Raw genomic sequence first — 23,340 nt, forward strand, 5'->3', positions numbered from 1 at the left:
ACGTTTTTGTTCGCTTTTTTGACTGTTGCTGCACATTGAGTGGATGTTTTCAGAGAACTATCCACAATGACTCCAGGATCTCTTTCTTGAGTGATAACAGCTAATTTACACCCCATCATTTCATGGGGTAATTTACTGAGCAGGACACTGGCCTAGTGATACCTCATCTTTATGGATAGATGGAAACTGTCATGTGTAGTGTCATGTAATAGCATTTCTCATGAGATCCAAATGTTTTTTCTCACATTGGCTGCAGCCTTATTTAACTGCTTTTTTATTTTTTTCCAAAATCATGCTTCACAGCAATTTTGTTCTTTTGAATATTAATGAATAAAGTAATCCACACAGGACTGTGTGCAGATAGAGAGATTAAATCTTCATTAATTTAACCTATTAAAAATGAAGGCTAACAATAGTAAACAGTATCCAAGAAAGTAGAGATAATTTCAAGCCAGAACCCCACTTTTAAACACCCTCATTTTCTATGGAATTTGTATCGAAAGGTTTTTGTAGTTTGTGACCATTATATACTAATATGTTATAAATGCTTTGTTTGCTTTATAAGTGCATAGTTGAATCTTTTCTAATATCCTTTCTAGGCTTTAAAGGATTAGGGTGCACTACACAGTAATTGCTTAGTCTTCATTGAAACATGATAAGCTATAAAATATTTGCCTCCAACAAGTTCCATTACAGCTTTGAATTACACATAGAATCATAGAATATCAGGGTTGGAAGGGACCCCAGAAGGTCATCTAGTCCAACCCCCTGCTCAAAGCAGGACCAATTCCCAGTTAAATCATCCCAGCCAGGGCTTCGTCAAGCCTGACCTTAAAAACCTCTAAGGAAGGAGATTCTACCACCTCCCTAGGTAACGCATTCCAGTGTTTCACCACCCTCTTAGTGAAAAAGTTTTTCCTAATATCCAATCTAAACCTCCCCCACTGCAACTTGAGACCATTACTCCTCGTTCTGTCATCTGCTACCATTGAGAACAGTCTAGAGCCATCCTCTTTGGAACCCCCTTTCAGGTAGTTGAAAGCAGCTATCAAATCCCCCCTCATTCTTCTCTTCTGCAGGCTAAACAATCCCAGCTCCCTCAGCCTCTCCTCATAACTCATGTGTTCCAGTCCCCTAATCATTTTTGTTGCCCTTCGCTGGACTCTCTCCAATTTATCCACATCCTTCTTGAAGTGTGGGGCCCAAAACTGGACACAGTACTCCAGATGAGGCCTCACCAATGTCGAATAGAGGGGAACGATCACATCCCTTGATCTGCTGGCAATAACCTTACTTATACATCCCAAAATGCCATTGGCCTTCTTGGCAACAAGGGCACACTGCTGACTCATATCCAGCTTCTCGTCCACTGTCACCCCTAGGTCCTTTTCCGCAGAACTGCTGCCTAGCCATTCGGTCCCTAGTCTGTAGCGGTGCATTGGATTCTTCCATCCTAAGTGCAGGACCCTGCACTTATCCTTATTGAACCTCATCAGATTTCTTTTGGCCCAATCCTCCAATTTGTCTAGGTCCTTCTGTATCCTATCCCTCCCCTCCAGCGTATCTACCACTCCTCCCAGTTTAGTATCATCCGCAAATTTGCTGAGAGTGCAATCCACACCATCCTCCAGATCATTTATGAAGATATTGAACAAAACCGGCCCCAGGACCGACCCTTGGGGCACTCCACTTGATACCGGCTGCCAACTAGACATGGAGCCATTGATCACTACCCGTTGAGCCCGACAATCTAGCCAGCTTTCTACCCACCTTATAGTGCATTCATCCAGCCCATACTTCCTTAATGATGATGACCTTTACACCAAGATACCAAAAGAAGGCTAGTTGATTAATCCAAGTGTATACAGTGCAGCTACAGTAGTACAAGAAAAAGGGCAGGAAACTTCTGAATGTACCCAAATCACTTCCTTCTGGTCATTTTTATATTTCACACTCCAGTTTATTGGGTTGCTTAATGGTGGGTCCAAATAAAGAAATTATGCAATATATTGCTTTTAACTAAAGAACCTAACAATAATAGTTTAAAAAATTAGAAGTTTGCCTGTAGTTAGTTTGTTTCATAGTGAATCTAACCACAAACTTATTTCTTTTCTCCCGTCTCCCCTCCAAACAAGTAAGTAAAAGAGGTATGATTAATTAGACTTTATGCCTTAGAGTTAGTATCTAGTTATTTCTGCCTTTAAAGCTCTAGGCTAGATACCTTTTATACTAGTCAGTCTTTTTTAAAATAACCTTTTGAAGGTTAGTGATACATTATGGATGCCAATATGTAGCTCTCAGAATCAAGTAACATGTATATGCCCCAAATCATCCTGTTTCTCCAGTCTTTCTCTCCTCTCTTCTCACAATACCCTTTGCGCCTGACATGGAATGGTGACCCTTCTTGACTCCGCTGTGTTCTTCCTCAAGCAGGAGCCAAGTGAGAAAAAGGCACCGCTGGACATGTCTCTGTTCCTCAAGCTGCAGAAACGGGTTACAGAGCTGGAGCAGGAAAAGCAATCCTTGCAGGATGAACTGGACAGGAAAGAGGAACAGGCTCTCCGCACCAAGACCAGGGTAGAGTGCATCTAGCCAGTCACATGAGGACCTCATGTTGTTCCCACCTTAGTAACACATAGACAATTTGGCCTGCTGAATGGTTTCTATAAAACCATCTGCTCCATTAGTACTTACTTTGTTTGGCCAAAAGTTACATGCCTGAGTACCTAAATTCAGTCTCCTAAATCCACGTTGTGGCATTAAAAATAAGTGGGCGGATCTTAGAAAGACAAGGGTGAGGTAATATCTTTTATTGCACCAACTACTTTTGGTGAGAGAGACAAGCTTTCAAGCTTTTTTCTGGGCTGATTTTGGTTTATTTCAAAGTTTATTTGGTTTATTATTAAGGAACCCACTATTAAACTCGATGGGAGCTGAGGGTAATCCGTGCCTTTGAAAATCGTGACACTTTTATTAAGCACTCTGACACTTAACACTCTATTTAAACAATTCCTCGTTCTGTTCAGTATTTACCTTACAGGAAGAATCAAGCCAAAGAGTTTGGATCTGAATCCAGATCCGAAGATTATGATCATTCAGATCTGGGGGATTTTTTTATTCTTGCCTCTGATTTTATATTCTTGAAATACTTCTAGAAATATGAGTCCTATTTTGGCAACTGATTCTCATTTCCCTTCTGTTGATGGATTTCTTGAGCCTCTTTGCATTTAGTATTTAGAGTAGATCTTCTCTGTCCCTATTCAAATAACTTTACCAATTTGCCCCTGATTTTATTTATCTTTGATAAGCACAAAAAGTAAATGAAACAAGGCAATGTAAACATACCACACAAAATACTCGGAGGTATAGGGCTAAATACACTGTATTCAGCTTCCCAGGAAGAATAGCTTTAACTCCCATCATGACTGCAAAATGCACATTTTCATTTTTCTGCCTTGACTCCTGTTAGTAACAGATGAAGGATGGAATTTATTTTTACTTTTGTCTGTGTTCTTTCCTAGGAGGAGGAGGAAAGGCCCCCAATGAGAGGCGCAGAGCTAGAATATGAGTCACTCAAGGTAATTCTGGATAGGAGGCTTCTGGTATTTAAAGGATTAGTAAGAATGTTATCACCAGTTACACTAGCTAGGATAGTAAGTACTATCTTTCCTGCTTCAGGATGTAAGTCAGCTGGAGAAAGAATCAGGAAGAACCTCCTCAATAGACATTTTATTGCATAATTGTTCACTGTGAGCTGTAGGAAGGCATGGCAGGGGACTACACTACTGGAATTGCTCCTTACACACAGGACTTCCCTGTAGCTGGTTAAACTGCTTTGTATAATAAATACACCAATGCACCTAGCCTATGGCTTTGCTGATATTGTTGCATATGATGGACCATACCAAACAGATGATCACGTCCCAGTACCATAGTTTGTTTGAGAGAGTCACATGCTGCTAGCATCTTCTGCACAGTGCAGAATCTTGATAACCCTGCTAGGCACAAGCTGGCTTGGGTCTAATAGAAATTCTTGAAAAATTTTGTGTCAAGGGAAGAGTAGAGGAGGAAGAGATTAATGGACATTTTTCAGTTGAGCCTTTATAGGGGCCAGCGCCGGGGTGTTTCTGGTTTTGTACTTCAGACAAAGGGTAGACCAGTTAGTGAAATCCTTCTAGGCACTGTTCCCTATGGCTAAGAGATCAGGAAAATGGGAGAGATTTTCCCCATAGTTTTAACACTTCTGTCCTGTGGTTCGTAATTCTGTGTAACTGTTGTGGAGGAGTAGAAGGGGTTCTGCTAAGTGATGGGGATGTCTTTTTTCTTTGCAGCGTCAAGAACTTGAATCTGAGAACAAGAAGCTGAAGAATGAGCTGAATGAGCTGCAGAAGGCCCTTTTGGAGAGGAGCTCTCCAGAGGTGACTGCTCCTGGTGCCCCTGCCTACAGAGTCCTCCTGGATCAGCTGACCTCCGTAAGTGAGGAACTGGAGGTACGCAAGGAAGAAGTCCTCATCCTGAGGTCTCAGCTGGTGAGTCAGAAGGAGGCTATTCAACCCAAGGTAAGTAACAGCCTGCAGATGTCCTAGGAAGTAAAGTTAAATTGCAGCATTAAGCTACAACTTTTTACCTGGGAGTGTTGTGATGATTTTCTTAAATGAGCCAGATCAGTTTTCCTCCCCAGTCTACACATGGTCCTTTAAAGCCTTTTTAGGAGTGAGCAGGGGTTGTTATAAGAACACAAAATTAGAATAGGCCAAAGTGGGAGATTCCATAACTAGACCGATTTCTGGCCTACAAGCCAATCGTTTTCCTTAACATATCTCTAGTTAGTCAGACCAGGGCTGATTTATTGACATTTGGCCAAGATCTTCAGAAGATGATTATTTACATGAGAAATTGATAAAGAATGTAACTTAGCCCTGGTCTACACTGGGGGGGTAGGGCGGGCGGGCGGTCGATCTAAGTTATGCAACTTCAGCTACGTGAATAACGTAGCTGAAGTCGACATACTTAGATCTACTTACCACGGTGAGTCAACTGCTGCTGCTCCCCTGTCGACTCCGCCTGCGCCTCTCGCCACAGTGGAGTACAGGAGTCCACGGGACAGCCCTCGGGGATTGATTTATTGCATCTAGACTAGACGCGATAAATTGATCCCTACTGGATCGATTGTTGCCCGCCGATCCAGCAGCTAGTGTAGACACACCCTTAGAGTTTGGTTTAACTGCCAACAATATTTATTTCCCTGGACTGCTAAATGCATGCTTAATTGTTAACTTTATTCAGACAAAGTGTTAAAGCCTGGATGTATTTAGAAGTTGGCAGCAAAAATAATTGAAGAGCATTGATTGGAATTGTGCTGTATTTCTGTTGCAGAAAACTCAGAGCACCTCCCATCATTTAAATTAGTTACTTTGCTAGCAATGCAAAAATCACTGTCAACTGCTTGCTGGTGCGATTCAGCTTGAGTGGCACTAGCCCCTTATGAATATTTAGGTCAGTTGGCAAACTTACCACACTTCCCAGAAATCCTCCTATATTCCCCCAGCTCATAGTTCAGTAGGAGGTAGCAGGAAATGTTTCCTCCAGATCTAAGTCTGGGCATAAATGATCACCCTTCTTTGTTTCCAAGTTGCAAGAAAGTGTCAAAAGGATAATTTACAATGTTGTGCCTATTCCAGCTGAATGGTTAAGTTACCATGTTATCTTAACAAGAGCAATAGGTACCATCATAGTCCCCTTAAGTACATATCTTAAAGGAGAATAAAACTGTAGTTCTGATGATGAGATATTTAGGATCTTTCACAATTTCAAAAGCAGGACTCAACTTGAAAGTAATATCTCTTTAACCAAAAAACATTAGGACTTTTCAGATAACACCAAACAAGTAGACATGATAATTGGATTGGAGAACTGAGCCATCCAGAGCTTGGTAAGCCCACCAGGAAGTGAGTATGGGTGTTACCTTTTTCCCCTGCTACTGTAAAGAGATGTTTACTGAAAGTATAGTGAAAGTCTGTGATACAGGTGGCTGTTCATGTCTTAACTTCTAACATAATTAGTTATAAAGGGAACAAAACCTGTTAGTGGAATATTTTAAATATTGTAAATAAATCCTAGAATAAATTGTTCCTAACAAGAAGATGCAGGTGTGGTCTTCACACCTGTTTGAGTACAAGGGAAATAAAAAGGTGACCAATGGGATGGACAATGATAAGTTTGCAGATAATTTTTGATTGTTAGTTTGGACAGCTATGGCAGGAACAGAATTTGCTGATTAATTGTTTCTCTTCCTTCTTGCTTGCCGATTTGATTGCCAGGAGGATAAGGTAAACATCTTTTCACTGCTGTAAGCCAGATTTCTTACAGGCTAAAAACATCATCAAATATGAAACACGTTTGAGCTGTCACTTCACTAGTTCACAAATAACTTTGATGTATTTGAAGTTCAATCGTCACGTTTTGCAGAGATCTTTTCTCATTCCCTAAAGGAATAAGAAAAAAATTAATCTACAAGTTCTTTAAAACAAACATAATAACAATTTAGAGCTAAGGTGATACTGGCAGGTTATGGTAATTTAAAGATTAAATTAAAAAACCCTGAAATTTATGCAGTCAGTTGAATAAATGTATTTTATCAGAGGTGTTTGGGGAGTTAAGAGCAGCACAGTTCCAGGGGAAATTGGGAATCAGATCCCTCTTTAGAGATGGTAATATTACAATTATGTAACTGTAAATCGCACATAAGAGTCCGTGATGTGAAAAATTACATAGCTTTATAGTGTTTTTAGTGTTGTAATGTGTCAAAGGTAACATACGCATGACTTAATCCAGAGCACTACAATCTAAAAATGTTTGGCAGGAAAGGCCGAAAGTTATTGGATTAGAAGTTTTAGGTGAGAGGTACAACACACAGAGCTGAGAAGAACATAGTTATGTTCCATACATTTTGTTTGTAATGAAGGCCTTTGTCAAGGTTCCTCCCCCACTCTGAACTCTAGGGTACAGATGTGGGGACCTGCATGAAAAACCTCCTAAGCTTATCTTTACCAGCTTAGGTCAAAACTTCCCCAAGGTACAAAATATTCCACCCTTTGTCCTTGGATTGGCCGCTACCACCACCAAACTAATACTGTTTACTGGGGAAGAGCTGTTTGGACACATCTTTCCCCCCAAAATACTTCCCAAAACCTTGCACCCCACTTCCTGGACAAGGTTTGGTAAAAAGCCTCACCAATTTGCCTAGGTGACTACAGACCCAGACCCTTGGATCTTAAGAACAATGAACAATCCTCCCAACACTTGCACCCCACCCCTTTCCTGGGAAATGTTGGATAAAAAGCCTCACCAATTTGCATAGGTGACCACAGACCCAAACCCTTGGATCTGAGAACGATGAAAAAGCATTCAGTTTTCTTACAAGAAGACTTTTAATAAAAAATAGAAATAAAGAAATCCCCCCTGTAAAATCAGGATGGTAGATACCTTACAGGGTAATTAGATTCAAAACATAGAGAACCCCTCTAGGCAAAACCTTAAGTTACAAAAAAGATACACAGACAGAAATAGTTATTCTATTCAGCACAGTTCTTTTCTCAGCCATGTAAAGAAATCATAATCTAACACGTACCTAGCTAGATTACTTACTAAAAGTTCTAAGACTCCATTCCTGGTCTATCCCCGGCAAAGACAGAATAAGGACAGACACATAGACCCTTTGTTTCTCTCCCTCCTCCCAGCTTTTGAAAGTATCTTGTCTCCTCATTGGTCATTTTGGTCAGGTGCCAGCGAGGTTACCTTTAGCTTCTTAACCCTTTGCAGGTGAGAGGAGCTTTCCCCTGGCCAGGAGGGATTTCAAAGGGGTTTACCCTTCCCTTTATATTTATGACAGCCTTTCATTCATATATTACTACAACTATACCATTCATGGCAACCCTGGAGATCTGAGAGTAAATAGTATTTATTTCATCAACACAAAGATCAGAATATGCATGTACAGTGTGTTGAAGCTTAATTGGGTTGTCAGAATTATATGAGTTTTACTTCAAAAATGTAGAATAACATCAGAGTTGTTAAAATAATTTCTTACATTTATGGTTTTGCAGTTGGAAAAGGTTACTGTCGTCTGACAAGGAAGCTGGCAGTAACTGTGTGGAGCTCATGTGCTTTGTCACTTCTCATGCTATAAGGCTCAAATCTTGCAAAACTGCCTGTGCAGGCTAAGTCTGAAATACTTAGTAGTAGCCTTGCTCAGAGACTTAATTACTGTGAGAGTGAAACAGAAATGTCAGGCTTTAGGTTCTGGTATCCATTAAAGCCATGCAGCTTCACGACATTATCATCCACGTAAAATGATGTAAAATTAAAAACAACTTGGCATATGAGGTTGGAGAAATCAGATAAAAATCTTACTAAGCTGAAGTGAAGAAAAAGGGAAAATGCAGCAGCAAAAATTGAACTATGTACATTGAACTCTGTGTTGAACAAATCAGGTGATGATGATCTTTTTACTTGCAGAATTTGCCAGTGTACATTACTGCCAACTTTCCAAAATAACCTTTAAAACTGTGTAAAGGTGGAAATGGAAATTATTTGCAAGGTTCCAAATATGACAGGGTTAATGCTACCATTTCTGAATCATAAACAGCAATAAAATGTATTTGTGAATTGAATACATCTTTTGAAAATTTTGTTGCTTATATTAAAAAAATTATAAGACGACCGTTCACGAGAATTCAAAACAAAATGTGAATTCACTGTTTCATGAGGTTTATGTTGTTCCTTTTAGATGGTGGGCAGATGAGGAAAGGGAGGTTTAGGCACACGCACACACTTGGTAGATAGAGTTAGAGATAGAGATATTTCAGTGTGTTGTGAGGGGTACATTTTAAAAGATATTTTGTCTGTATGGCAGGTAGAGACAATGTACCAGATTCTGCTACCCCTTCTCTCCCAAGCAGAACTGTTCATTTCAGTGGGGGTTACACAAGGAGTAAGGTGCTATTCAACTTGAGTAAAGGTTGCCAAATCTAGCCCTTCATTAATTTGGAAATGTTAAACCTTACCCTGGAACTGTTTTTTCCCCACAGAATACTATGACAGATTCTACAATCCTCTTGGAGGATGTACAGAAGATGAAAGACAAAGGAGAAATAGCACAGGCATATATTGGGCTAAAGGAAACAAACAGGTATGTTTTGTATTTATTTTGCTTATCATAATAACTTTGAACCCACTTTTGCCTCACTTATGCTGTACCATACTTCGAGTTGCATCAAGATGAGACTAAATTCCCTAAATGCATTTGTATTTGGGGTTTCATTATTTTGCTGGATAAGACTGCTATTTTCAAAATTCAAATTAATATTCTAAATACTAAGATATAAATGCAAAATCAAGCTTCCTGGGGTTTCCATCATCCATGCCTGTAATTGACGCTGGAGCTTAAATTACCTTTGTATGATTACCTCTCTTTTGGTATGTGTGACATTCCTCTTGTCTCTCGAAACATTTCACTAGCACTTGTCATAGCAATTTATTATTTCGCATGTTTTGTAATAGTATGAAATGCAGTGAGCGACACTGTTCTTTAACATTCAGAACAGAATTGCTCAGTTAGTGAAACTGCAATCAAGTTTATCAATGTTTTACTAAGTAGCTTTAGAGCTGTATAGATTAAAATGTTGTCTCGTGTCTGCCTTTCATAAGTGAAATTTAACATTTACTTACCTTGTTAATGTGTCCTCTCATCATCATCATGTATCCCTTTTGTGTTTTTTGTATTTTTTAAATATTTTGCTTGGAAGACAATCTCTTCAGGACTATCATATGCTGAATGAGGATGGAGAACTATGGCTGGTTTATGAAGGGTTAAAACAAACCAACAGGTTACCAGAATGGGGTTTTCTTCATTTTGCATTCTCTCTTCTTACTAACTGTGCCCCCTGCTATGGAATTGCTTTAGCTGCAATGTTTCTTATGCACTAATAGTTCAGAAATAATTGATCATAATCATTTTCTACAAAGAGTAGAAGAATTACCCAAAACCTGGTCTGTGAACCGTTCTATCTACCAAGGCATGCCATTAAAAACTTAAGATGGCTGTAACAATGAAAATATGATCCAATACAAAATGTGTACACTGAACAGAAATGGACAATATAAAACACCAGCAGTTCTACAACTGAAATGAAAGAGACTTTGTAACTATGTTACTTGTCTACCTTCATGTTGTGTCTGGAAATGTTTTGACGTATTGTTTTTCAGTTTGAAGAAAATTTAATGATTTAATTGATTTTTAATGCTATTATTTAAATAGCTTCTGTGTACTTTTTATTTTCTTTTAAAGTTTTTCTTGTTGTTTTTCTTATTTTGTCTGATGATAAGTAATTGTACACAATCATCTTGGAGGGGGCAATACTAAAAGAAGTGTCCATTCAAAATGTAACTTTCAAACATAGAAAGAATTTTTCAAATGATCGGGTGGTGTGCAAAAGTATGCGTACAGTCACTGCCACACCTGAAAATGTGTGGGCAGACTGCTAGTTGGGCATTTAATTGGCCAAGTGCACACAGCATCTTGTAAGCGAATACAGTCACTCATTCATAGCATGTGTTCATCTTTCAAAATTTTTGTAGAATGTCCATAGTCTTCCATTTGTGATAACCCATTAGTTTTGCATTGTTTTTAATCCCTATACATTTACAGAACAGTAGCTACCAAAACAGATACTTAGTAATGAATGCTATTAACTTCTGTAATGTCTTTCCTTTTCTTATGCTAACAAATCCTAAACCTAATCTTCTTTTGTAAGTCTGCTAAGCATTAACTTAGAATAGCGAATGTAACGCAGAGAGGGATGGAGAGTGGTCATTTTGCATCTTTTGTTTCTTGTCCTAGCGCTATATAGTCAACAAGCGTTAGAGCAAGAGGCAGAGAGCTTTTTGTAAGGAAAATGACTGTTTGCCTTCACATGCTTGTTCAATGTAGCTACCAGCTAACTTGTCTGCCTTATTCATATTTAAACCCTGAAAGTGTTTCTGATAGTGCCAATGTCACTATTAATGCCATTTCCTGTGTGTACATACCCCAGAGAGTGAGTCATAGCACTCAAAGGGTACGTCTACATTGCACCTGGCTTTCAGCAGCCGCTAGTGGTGTGTAGGGTAGATTTAGCCTTATACTGCCTGACAAATATGAATTCATTCACACAGCACTCATTTGAAGTAAGCAACTAGGTATTCTCCCCATTTCACATTTGGAGAATTTGAGACATAAATGATTTCCCCAAGATCAAAAAGAGAGTCAGAGGTAGAGCCAGGATTAAAACCTAAATTATTGGGTCCTAATCCTGTGCACCATTCCCTAGCTCACATTTCTAGCACACGTAATAACCCTCTATTAAATTGTCTAATGCATGCTTAAATATTGAATCAGGCTGATTTGTGTTCATTTGCAGTTCAATGTTTTGGTTTCTCACTGAACAGAGTTAACCTGGAAAAAGATTTCTCTATTAATACCATATGGGCCCTATTTTAAACAAATAAAGCATCTTTAAAATCTTATTTTACCTATTTAAACTTGGAAAATGTTCTTGGCCCCCATAGAAACATCACTAGACAAAAGAGATTTACGGATATGTTGCGTGTTATGGCATGTTTTCAGTACTACCAGTAAATAGTACTTGCTCAAACACAGAGAAGATGCAAAGCAGTATCAGCATTACTGTGCTGTCTCCCATTGTTTGATTGTTTGATAATTTAATCAGAAGGCATATTGAAGGGTTTAAAGAGTACTCTGCATTTTTCATTTTTCCTTGCAAGTCAGCAGCTAAATATCTGCACAGCAACTAAAGCTTTAGACTCCTGGTGAGAATTTGGGATGTTAATGCTAAGTGTCTCGCTCAAATCTTGCTGGGTTTTTGTAGGCTCCTAGAATCTCAGCTTCAGTCCCAGAAAAAGAGTCACGACAATGAGCTGGAAGCTCTCCGGGGTGAGATTCAGAGTCTGAAGGAGGAGAATAACCGCCAGCAGCAGCTTTTAGCACAGAACTTGCAGCTGCCCCCAGAAGCTCGGATTGAGGCCAGTCTACAGCATGAGATCACCCGGCTGACTAATGAAAACTTGGTAAGGGAGATACTACTGCAATGTAAATGCTAGCAGATGTAGAGAGAGAGATACAGAGACACATATACTGCCACCAGTTTTCAAGCGGGAAACTCCCAAGGTTAATTGCATGTTTGCAGTAGATTTTTGCAGGTAGGGTAATACTATAATAGATGAAATGACAAAATTCATGCTGTTGGGGTATAACATTTCAGCCCCATCATATGAAAGACAAAATTTCTCTGGTATGATTTTCATTACCAGCTCTGTGCTGTAGGTAACTTTTTAAATCGCCTGTTACAGTTCCACCACCAAATTGAAAGGAGGAGTGGGCTAATTATCTGACATCTGATGCCCCCGCCCCCTTTCTAAATACTGTAAATCATCTCTAATAGGAAATTGTTATCCCTGGAGTTTATATGTAAACTTCTACAAAGTATTTGCCCTGGAATGCACAAAATTACACAAAGTGTCAGGTGCTTTTAGAAAAACTCTGGGGGAAGATAAACTCCTAAGTGCCTTGGAAAGTCTCTATCTTCCTCATTCCCACCATCTCAAATTACATAGGTCAAACAAGGCACTATATTCTCTGTTTGTTCAGTTTATGTTGGAGGAACAAACATTTTCAAGAAGTCTCTTGACCAAATGGGGTTAACTCCCTCCTTGGTTATTTGACAGCATTTTTGTACGAATGAAAGAAGAACAGATTCCTTGGCCTGTCACCCTCTTCTCTTCAAGCACATGCTTCCTGGCATACAGGGTTCCTAGCAGATTAATAGGGGAATTTTCTCTGGGAGCTCCATACTGACATATTGCTGGCACATTGTCACTCATTACCCAAAAATCTTTCTCCTGTAATGTTCTTTACGTAGCAAACTGAGTTGTGTTGCTTTTAAGAAGAAAGGAAATTTTCCTACCTGTGCTCTGACACCGGTGGCCCCCTATTCTAAACAAAGTGAGAGATGTTCTTTCCCATTTCAGTATATCACAGCCATTCTTAATATAGGGTTATATTTGTAGTGTCTGAGGTTTTGACAGAAGGTGATGGGCTGAAGATAGTGGTCTTGGAAGTAAGTTTATGATTGAAGGCTTTTTACTAATTTATCCCAGAAATAACCTTACCCCACTGGAAAAATTAAATGATAAAAAGCTTTTCTGTCTGTATAGCTCCTCCTTTCAGATCCTTAGTCTGTATTTTGGTATTTAGCTACCTTTTAGAGATTGCTACTCAATGGATTCTAGCCTCCCAAGCCAACACATAATCACATAAGTCCATCCCAGAGGAATTTCCTTTTCGCATCCAAAGAAGGGTATATTACTTGCCACATTTAGACTCATTCTTTAGGAATCTGCTTCTGCTGTTACAGAATGCCAGGTTGACTGCATTCTTCTTCTTTTCCACTACCTGTTGGGTAAAGTGGGAAAGAATTAGCAGCATTCCTTGATGTGAACTAAGGATCTCAATGTTCACTACTCTCATAGTCAGTAGTATTAGTGGGGTTTATAACCTTCTGACATAGGTTCTCGTCTACTCTTACTCTCACTGTTATATTATTAGTGATATTCATAAGAATTGACTCTTTAATAACTAGCACTAATGTCAATTCATCTAAATCAAACATTGTCTATGGGCAGATGGAGGGAACTGCAGCAGGACATAAAATCTAGCCTACCAAAAAAAAAAAAAATTAGCTTCTTAATCTTGTTTTAACCTGACTTGGTTTATACAGTGTTTGCTGAAATATTAGGGTCAAAAAGGGAGGAGGAAAAAAAATCTGTACCTATTTTTTCAGTTTTATGAGGAGTTGTATGCAGATGACCCCATGAAGTATCAGTCGTATCGGATTTCACTTTACAAACGGATGATTGTATGTAGATCATGTTTTTCTGTTGTTTTGTTTGCTACTTCTGGAGCACTAACTGAAGAGCAAGCTGGCTGCCTTTTCCTCTCTCCAAGGAAATCCTCTACAGAGAGCTTCACCATGTCAACTTTCCCCCCACAGCTTTTGTTGTCAGTCTTTAGTGTCATTTGTGTAATCTTAATGTCTCTTTTTGACACAGTTTGTTACTAATCTGAGTCTTGTAGCGTGATCAAAGCAGCCTAATTTTGAATATAAAATTACATTTTAGGATCAAAATTGGCATTCTGAACATAAAGCTTGTGATGCTAAAATACTTAGTTTCCAAATTTTCTCTTTGCTAAAAATTTTAAAGGTGAAATATTAAAATCTGATTCAGGAAAATTGCAAGTTGGTCCTGCAGAGACTGACTGCTATATATAGAGCCTACTAAAATGAATAGTCCTATTGAAGCCAGTTTTTGTTAATAGGATTACTCACAGTTATTCATGTTAGTGAATGATTGTAGCATTTGGATCCTTCTATGAAACTGTGGAATCGACTTGTGATAAAGGTGGTGGAATCAAAATACTCTACTGAATGCTTACTCTGTTTACGTTTTTTAATTAAGATTTTTATAAAGAGCAAAAACAAAGGCGAAAACAGGAAAATAGAAATTCATTTATGGGTTTCCAAATGAGTGAGAGGCTCACAACTACTTATTTTGTATAGATGAACTATAAAAGTGTCTTTTTTGTTTGTTTGTTGTGGTGCAGAAGTCAAATCCCTTGGTTGAGCTTTTGAAAGCAGCCTAGTGGATTTAGACACACATCTTTCTTTAATTTTAATAAAAAAAATATTATATCTGGAGATAAGAGAGTCAATAGGAATTTTTTGTTAACTATTTTATCCACTGCTTTGAATATGAATGCCCGCTCTGTCCTATTGGCTAACAGACCTTTAACCTGACTCCTGCAGTTTCATCACATTTTAGGTGGTAAACTCTTTGGGGCGCAAATATCAAGGCCAATTTTATACCTGCTTCCCACCAACTGTCAAAGACCTGTTAATATTTTCCACAACATTTAGAGAATGATAGCATCTCTGATGGGTGCTTCTGGTTCAGAATGTACCTGCTACCTCTGCCTCACATTCCTATTAGTATAATAAAGAACCAAGATTTAATGAGTGTCGTTTTTTTTTCAAATGCTTTCAAACCCTTAATCTGAAATTATTTGAGTTTTTCTGTGTTAATGTAATCTTCAAAGACTTTCCACAAATTATTTTAAACTTTTTATTGATATTTTTTAATCAGCGCCGCAATGTGCATTACAAAATTACAAGATGGTAGGTCCCTTTTCCAAAGCACTTGCTGTCTAAGGGCTTGTCTAAACAGCAAGTTAGTGCACAGCAAGTGCAGTGTAAATCTACAGTGCACTAGCCTGATGTTCACTAAATCACCATGGGAACTCTGCTACAATGCACTAAAAGTTCCATAGCTTCAAACAGCAGGAAGTCAAAGCATACTGTGAACTTTTAGTGCTCAGTAGCAGGGTCCATACAGCAACTTAGGATATGGCAGGCGAGTGTCCTGTAGATTTATGCCCCAGCTTGCTGCGTACTAACTCTCGGTATAGTCATGCCTTAAATAAGAGATAGCACAGTGAGTGTATTATTATTACTTCTTCTTATTTGTATAGTGATTGTACTTAGGAGCTAGTCATGGACTGGGACCCCATTGTGCTAGGCGCTGTACAAACACAGAACAAAAAGATGGTCCCTGCCCCATGATATTACAGTCTAAGTAAATGTGATGACAGCAGACAGATGGTGATATGGCAGAGAGAAAGCATGAGGGTTACAACAAATATCATGTGTTTTATAAAGCTGAATTTGAGTCTTGTACTCCCCCCCCCTTTGAAAAAAAACCAAAAACAACAAACCTAATCCATTTGTGAGGCTAAAGGCAGGCCTGAGGGCAGGAATAGAGGGTGCAGAAGTTGAGGTTAGCAGTGTAATGGGAAGCCTTGAATAGATGTGTTATTATACAATCTCTTCCACTCACCATAATCACTGACCAGGGTATGTGGGCATCCGCAAAATATATCTGCATAAGAGTTCTGCCTCCATCACGCTGCAGCTTGACAATATGTTTGATAATGTTTGGCTTGAATTTTAGGCAGTGTACAGGCTTGCAAATTTCAGCCAGATGGTGGCATTTCCTTTCAGCTTTTCTCGCAGTCCCTTTTGTAACACTAATAGTGTTAGTCTTGTTTGTTTCACGTGTAATAACATTTGTCTAGTACCTGAATCTTATCTCTTATTTTAATGTACAGGATTTAATGGAGCAGCTTGAAAAGCAGGACAAGACAGTTCGCAAGCTGAAAAAGCAGCTGAAAGTGTTTGCTAAAAAGATTGGTGAACTTGAAGGTATTTATAATGTTTATGTGTGAGAGAGAGACTTGTTCTAACTCCTGTTGAACTCTTTGGCACCAAATGTTTGTATGTCATTATTTAGTAAGGCAATGAGTCTTAAACAGTGTAAGCCAGTTATCTTAGCATAGAAACTGAAGATCTACTGAGAGGTCTGTGTGCGTATTGAAGGCAGCGTATGATCCTCTATAATGATGTCTTCTAAAGTAATAGTTAATATTGATTGTAGCCTTTATTTTAAATTGAATGAATTGATAGTTCTGTGGTAAATTACAATGAGTCTGGCTCCTGTTGCTACAGATTAAAGATAAATAGAATAGAGATTTGGAGGCTCTAAGAACACACGAAGAATGAGGACAGTAACAACAAACAAAGTTTAAAAGTAAAAAAAAAAAATCTTGTTTGTTTTTTAAGTTACACTACATACCAATTTACGCAACCGGAGAGAATCCATGCACTGACCAGTCCCACATCCATACTCACATACACAAAGATTTCATAGAGTTGGGTGGATCTCTCAACAGATAGCCATCGAGACAGGTGGGTGGTTCCTGCTGGGGTCATCCTAATGAGGTCGTCCAAGGGTCTTGGCACTTTTACCCAACCAGGGAACATATTTTATATTGTTGTTCTGACCACACCTAATACCTTATGCGTATGCATGAGGGTTCAACTGTCTTTTCCTTATCTGTACTTCTACACCCCATGAATATTGGGGTGCCCCATTTTACATAGGTGGTCATCTTAGTTCCCCTTATTCTCATTAACATCTGTGCACAACAGAGTCCATGGTAACCTGCAGTCAAAGCAGGACATACCATGATGTTACAATTAGGTGCCTTGCGGTCTAGACGTGTACATTACAACATGTTTCCCATAATATAACCTATTGGCCCATTCTTTTCAGTAATCTTTTAACCTTAGTGACATAGCGTTAGTCATAGGTCACCCACTAATGTCAAGTGTTCTTAAGCCTAAGGCCTAGTATGACTAAGCTAAAATCTTACAGGCCTCAGCCTGTGGGCCTTGTGTTCCAGCCATGCTTTACATATATACCTAAAATACACTTATCCTAAATACCTGTGAATCTTATGCTTCTGTAATCCTACAATTTAAATCTATTTGGCATACATACATTAGATATGAAATAGCATATGAGTAGACCATAACAATAAATGAACTAATTGGTTACATGGTATAAGATGAAGAGGGAAAAATGGGTGGATGTTTCACTGAAAGGAAAGACCAGGTTGATTGCAAAACACCACACAGTTTGTGTTCTCTATTTACCCAACATAGTATGCAGTTTTTTGCCAAGAGGAAAATATTTCTGAGGAGGAGCGTGATAAATATAAATGTCCCACTTTATTTTGAAACGTGAGCTTCCCTAGCACTAACAGAGACATGCAAAGAATCTTTGTTTTTCTGCTTTCTGGTTTTCTTTTAATGTTGATGGTCATAATTGAATGTGAGTTTTCAGAAATATAAACCAAAGTTATTTTTATTTATGTCAAAGTGAGTATCAGTTTAGGATGTCAAGTCTGGTAACAATGAGTGTGTGATGTTGAGAAAGACAACTAAAAGTGTTTTTTTTTAATTGCTACACGTGATTGCTCCCCAGTTCCTTTCTGCTGTGGCATGGTCTGAGGCAGAACCCTCCAGTGTCCACCAAGTTGATTCTTCGGTGTCTAACCTGTAAATATTTTTTAAATTTACTGAGATAGTTTAATAGTTTTTGTGTGTGTTAGTTAAAATCCGGGAGTGTATGTGGAAGATATTATGCCTAGGATCTCAGGTTTCAAGAACTGTATCTCCTGCCCCGAGACTTTCCCAGTCAGCGACAAGAACCATCAGAAATGCCGTACTGCCTCAGAGAAGTGCACATCTCTTCAAAGTGTGACATCTACAGATCCTTTCCCAGCTGAACCTGGCAGGTGCTGGAATATAGACTTAAAATATTTCTGATGAATCATGCTCTGAGGATCTAGTCTGATCCGGCAGAGGCGTTGAGAAGCACACCTCCTAGCATTACAACCTCTGATATAGGGGCAGACAGGAGTAGAGCCAAAGACAACTCCTCATAGGAAACCTTCTCAGAAGGCAAGAATAAAATCCCACATCTAAGAGGAGGGCTTGTTTCCCAACACCATCTAAGTTGGGTAAGACCTTGCACCTGGTCCAAAAGGCTCAGGATCTCATCATGGCCACTATACTGATTTCAGGCTCCAAAGAGCAAAGATGCCTTGATACCAGCACTATCAACAAGAGTGGGACCATCATTGCTACTGACCAGGGAGAAAAACCAAGAGGAAAGGTCAAGATGGTCATTGATACCAACCAAGGAGAAGCACTGAGAGCCCCTTGCAGTGATCATGGAGTTGCATTCTCATAAAGAGGCTTTGACGTCTATGGGCTTCTGCACTGGCTGCCATGGAGCACAAGGAGAACAGTCCTCATCCCCTGATTAGTAGGATGCATATACTACTCCAGAGGATATTATCCTTCTGTGTCTGCAGTCTCCCATCTTATCAGAGCTGGTCCTTACAAGAGAGAACTTGACACCATCAGTCCAGGGATGGTACAAAAGGAAAAGTCACTCTCCTATCCCTTCCACCAGTTGTGGCATTTCAACATCCATGGTACTGATGACACCACCCTTAGAGTCGGAGCCTACATTTTCCTCCTCAGGCAAATGAGGGACTGACATCATCCCTGTCAAGACAGGATGTTAGCCCAGATAGAAGATCCAGAATCTCCTGGCCCCCCTGGAAACCCCACAAGACAGGTACCCTCCTTGGGACTGATTGTACCCTATGTTATGGAGTCCTCCTCAGCCAATATTTGATGCCTCTCACTGGCTTCAGTGAGGACCCAGGCTCACCTTCTCCACCAGATAACTAACAGGCAGTTTCAGGACTCGTTAAGGAGGGTTGCTGATACACTCCAGATTCCTGTAGAGGAAATCCAAGAGACACCTCAGAAACTCCTTGACGTTTTACAGAGTGCAGAGTCGTCTGACATACACCAGCAGCATGTGCCCCTACTCCTAAGTTAGGGAAAAGAAATACTTAGTGCCATCCAAGGGAGAAGAATTTTTGTATATGCATCCAGCCCAAAACTCTTTAGTTGTACAAACTGCCACTGAAAAGAGCAGGCAAAGTTAATCAAGGTACGCTCCTTCAGATAAGGAGGCTAAATTTTTGGACCTCCTCCCTGGTAATTTACTTACTTTAACCACCTTGCAATTCCAAACAGGCAATTACCAAGTGGTAATTTCTAAGTATGATTTTGTCCATTACTCAAAATTTCCAGAGCTCATGGATAAGCTCCCACAAGAGGATAGAGCACTGTTTCAAGCCCTTATTGGAGAGGGTAGATTGATTGCCAGATCATCTCTCCAAGTTGCATTAGGTGCAGGCCAACACAGCCTCCTGATTGATGGTGATGGCTATCATCATGTACTGGGAGTCCTGGCTTCATTACTTGGGATTCCTCAGGGACATTCAATGTTCAGAGGAGGATTTGCCTTTTGATGGGAACAACTTATTCAGTGAGAAAATGGATGATTCATTGCACTCTCGTTGAAAGACTCCAGGGCAATCCTCCTGTCCCTGGGGATATACACACCACCACCAAAGAGGAAATATCATAGGCAACCTCACAAGCCTAGAAAGCAGCACAACCATTCTACCACCAGAGGGGCTGTGAACTGCCGCAAAATTGGCAGAGGATGCAGCAGAGCAAACATAATGCTCCTCCTTCATTCTCCTTCCAATCACAGCTGCCTTTTAAGAAGTACTTTTGATGGGATATTTGAGAGCTCTGAACCAATCCAGGTGCCATGTCCTTTGACTTCAGACCTCATTATTAAATTTGGCAACCGCCTAGCCTGTCTTTCCCATACCTGGCAAATGATAACAGATAAATGGGTTCTCGACATCATTCATTTTTGCTACATCATAGAGTTCCATTCCCCATCCCTCCTCAGGGACCATTCTCACAAGAGGATACTCACTGAAGAGGTAGACCTCCCTCCTTCAGTGGGGGCCCATAGAGCCAGTACCCCCTCAACATTGGGGAAAGGGGTTTTACTTGAAATATTTCCTCATTCCTAAAAAGAGAGGATGGAGTTCCATCTTAGATCTCCAACAGCTCAATGTTTTCATCTACAGATTAAGGTTCAGGATGGTTACCCTGATGTCAATAATTCTGTCACTAAACAGAAAGGACTGGTTCACAACTCTTGATGTGGAGGATGCCTATTTTCATATAGACATCCACCTCTCATGCAAGAGATTCCTCAGGTTTGCTCTAGGTTCAAACCATTATCGATATAGGGTGCTCCCCTTTGGATTAGCAACAGCCCCCTGGGTATTTACAATGTTGCTTTCAGTTGTGGTAGCCCATTTCCATCACCACAGATCATCAGTTTTTCCCTGCCTAGAAGATTGACTGTTGATGGAGAAATCTAATTAAGAGGTACTGACAGCAACCTCATCCCTGCTCAGTCTTCTAGCATCATTGGGACTCTGTGTGAACACGGAAAAGTCTGTTTTAGCTCCCACAGAATTCACTGAAGTATCTCTGGACTCTGTCAGGGCCAGGGCTTGCCTCCCTCAGGACAGATTCCAATCAATAGAGAATCTGATCTCACAACTCACAGTGAGCATGCAGACATAAGCTCGCAGACAGAAGATCTTCCTGGGTCACATGGAGTCCTGTACCAATGTAACATCCTTTTGTGAGACTTCGCCTTCATTGCCTGCCGGCTTGGGTTCAGACACTGTACATGCCAAGCAGACACAAAATGGACAAGTTGGTCACACTTCCTCTCAGAGTGCTGGACTCTCTAGATTGGTGGGAGAGCAAGTGTGCATGGAAGTTCTCTTCACTTCTCCCATCCCTGAGAAAACATTGATCACCTCCGTCTCCCTGTTAGGATGGAGCATCCATCTAGATGAGCACATAGTACAAGGGACTTGGACTCCTCGGGCATCCAGGATGCACGGAAACCTCCTAGAACTGAGAGCGGTGTGTGTGAGAGGCCTGCAAAAGATTCTGCTCATACTCTTACTGCTCAGACAATCCCAGCATATTCAAGTGATGTCAGACACCGTGACAACAGTGTTCTATATCAGCAAGCACCAGGGAGCAAGATCTGCCACCCTCCACCCCAGCCCGGCCCCTTTGCCATAGAGGCTGTCAATCGGTGGCGTAGATGTGTTCGTCACCAGATTACCATATCAGCAGCATACCTCCTGGGTATACACAATACACTGGCAGACAGCCTGTGCAGGCACTACTCCAAGGGTCATGAATGGGAACTACATGATTTTCTGGTGCACAGCATATTCCAGTAGTGGGCGTGTCTGTCTTGGGGCCCGTTTGTATCCCAAGAGAACAGGAAATGAAAGATGTACTGCTCCAGGAGTGCTCGAAGTCAGGACTCTCGTGGAAAAGTGCTTCTACACCTTTGGTCAAAGCATTTCATGAATGCTTTCCTCACCCAATCCACTGTAACATCTAGTTCTGAGGAAGGTCCAGCAGGACAGAACAGTGGTCATTCTCATTCTTAGATGGCTCAGGCAGTTTTGGCTTCCCAAACTCTTTTAGATGTCACTCATCACCCATCAATATCCTATCCATCCCAAACCTTTTAATCCAGGACACAGCAGGGTCCAACATCCTAATCTGAACTCCCTCCACTTCATGGCATGGGATGTGGATGAATGTTGAACCTAGAACAGATATCCAAACCATCCTTAACAGCAGCATAAAGGAATCTACCAGAAAGTGCTTCTCATCTAAGTGGAAGGGATTTTCCAGTTGATCTCTGCATCGCCAGATGTCCCCAGAAGAATCAGACATCCTACTATTTTGGGCTATGCTTTCCTTGAAATCCTCAGGTCTTTCCCTTCGCTCCCTGTAGGTACACTTGGCTGCTTTTAGTGCCTGTTACCCTCCAACTGACAGTCACTCTATTTTCACCCATCCAGTGACTGTACGTTTTCTAAAAGATCTAGTCAGAATCTTCCCAGTGGTGACAAGACCTGCTCCAACATGGGATCTTAATTTGGTTCTCTCATTGTTAATGCAGTCCTGTTCTCTCATTGTTAATGTAGTCCTGTTTGGACATACTTGCTGACTTATTTATTTACGAAGGTTACTTTCTACTGGCTATCACTTCGGCTAGAAGGTTAGAGAACTAGAGAGGCTGACCCACCATACACAATTTTCCATAAGGATAAGGTTTTGCTAAAACTTACACCCAAAATTTACCCCCAAAGTACTCTCTGAGTTCCACCTGAATTAAACAATCCACTTCCATGTTGTCTTCCTGAAGCCACATCTCCAGTGAGGATAAGCTTCCATACATTTGTTGGCTATACGATGGGCTTTGGAGTTCTACCTATAGAAAACAAAATCTTTTAGGAAATCTTCTAGGATGTTCTTTTCCCTGACAGAACGAATGAAGGGAAAAGCGATCTCTTCTCAGAGACTTTCTAGGTGGATTTCAGGCTGCATTCTGCTGGGTTACAAATTAGCAAATATCCCTCCTCTGCAAGGTGTGGGGGCTACAGCAGAGCTAAGGCAGCTCCGGTAGCCTCTCCAAGAAGTTCACCTTGTTGACATCTTTAAAATGGGAACATGGGGTTCTAGCTGAAGGTTCTAGCTTCATGAGACATTATGCCACAGTGCAAGCTTCTGCAGCTGATGCTTTCTTTGGCTCAGCGGTCCTTCAGTCATCGATACCACACAAATCCTTGCCCCCTCCCCTTAAATAAATACTGCTTGTCAGTCACCCACTGTGAAATACGCATAGGGACCAGCACTCAGAGAAGAAAGAGAGGTTATTTTACCATATATAGTCATTGGAGTTCTTTGAGATGTGTGGTCCCTATCTGTATTCAACTACCCACCCTCCTTCCCCTCTGCTTTGGATCCTCCATATATGATTCATGGT

At 40.3% G+C, this 23,340-nt stretch overlaps 1 protein-coding gene across 5 annotated transcripts in view; it reads left to right on the forward strand.

Annotated features, from left to right (window-relative positions):
• Window positions 1-23,340, forward strand: part of MYO5A (myosin VA) — a 218,803-nt gene that overhangs the window by 178,969 nt on the left and 16,494 nt on the right. For 4 of the 5 annotated variants that reach the window (XM_073303845.1, XM_073303846.1, XM_073303848.1 and 1 more), the window contains 6 exons: window positions 2,431-2,577; window positions 3,522-3,578; window positions 4,332-4,559; window positions 9,090-9,190; window positions 11,928-12,126; window positions 16,280-16,373. In XM_073303845.1, coding sequence (XP_073159946.1) covers window positions 2,431-2,577; window positions 3,522-3,578; window positions 4,332-4,559; window positions 9,090-9,190; window positions 11,928-12,126; window positions 16,280-16,373 — 826 coding nt within the window. The remainder of the gene's footprint in view (window positions 1-2,430; window positions 2,578-3,521; window positions 3,579-4,331; window positions 4,560-9,089; window positions 9,191-11,927; window positions 12,127-16,279; window positions 16,374-23,340) is intronic. The other variant, XM_073303847.1, reaches the window with a different exon arrangement.

This window comes from Lepidochelys kempii, chromosome 10 (genome assembly GCF_965140265.1).
Source record: "Lepidochelys kempii isolate rLepKem1 chromosome 10, rLepKem1.hap2, whole genome shotgun sequence".
Classification (NCBI taxonomy): domain Eukaryota; kingdom Metazoa; phylum Chordata; order Testudines; family Cheloniidae; genus Lepidochelys; species Lepidochelys kempii.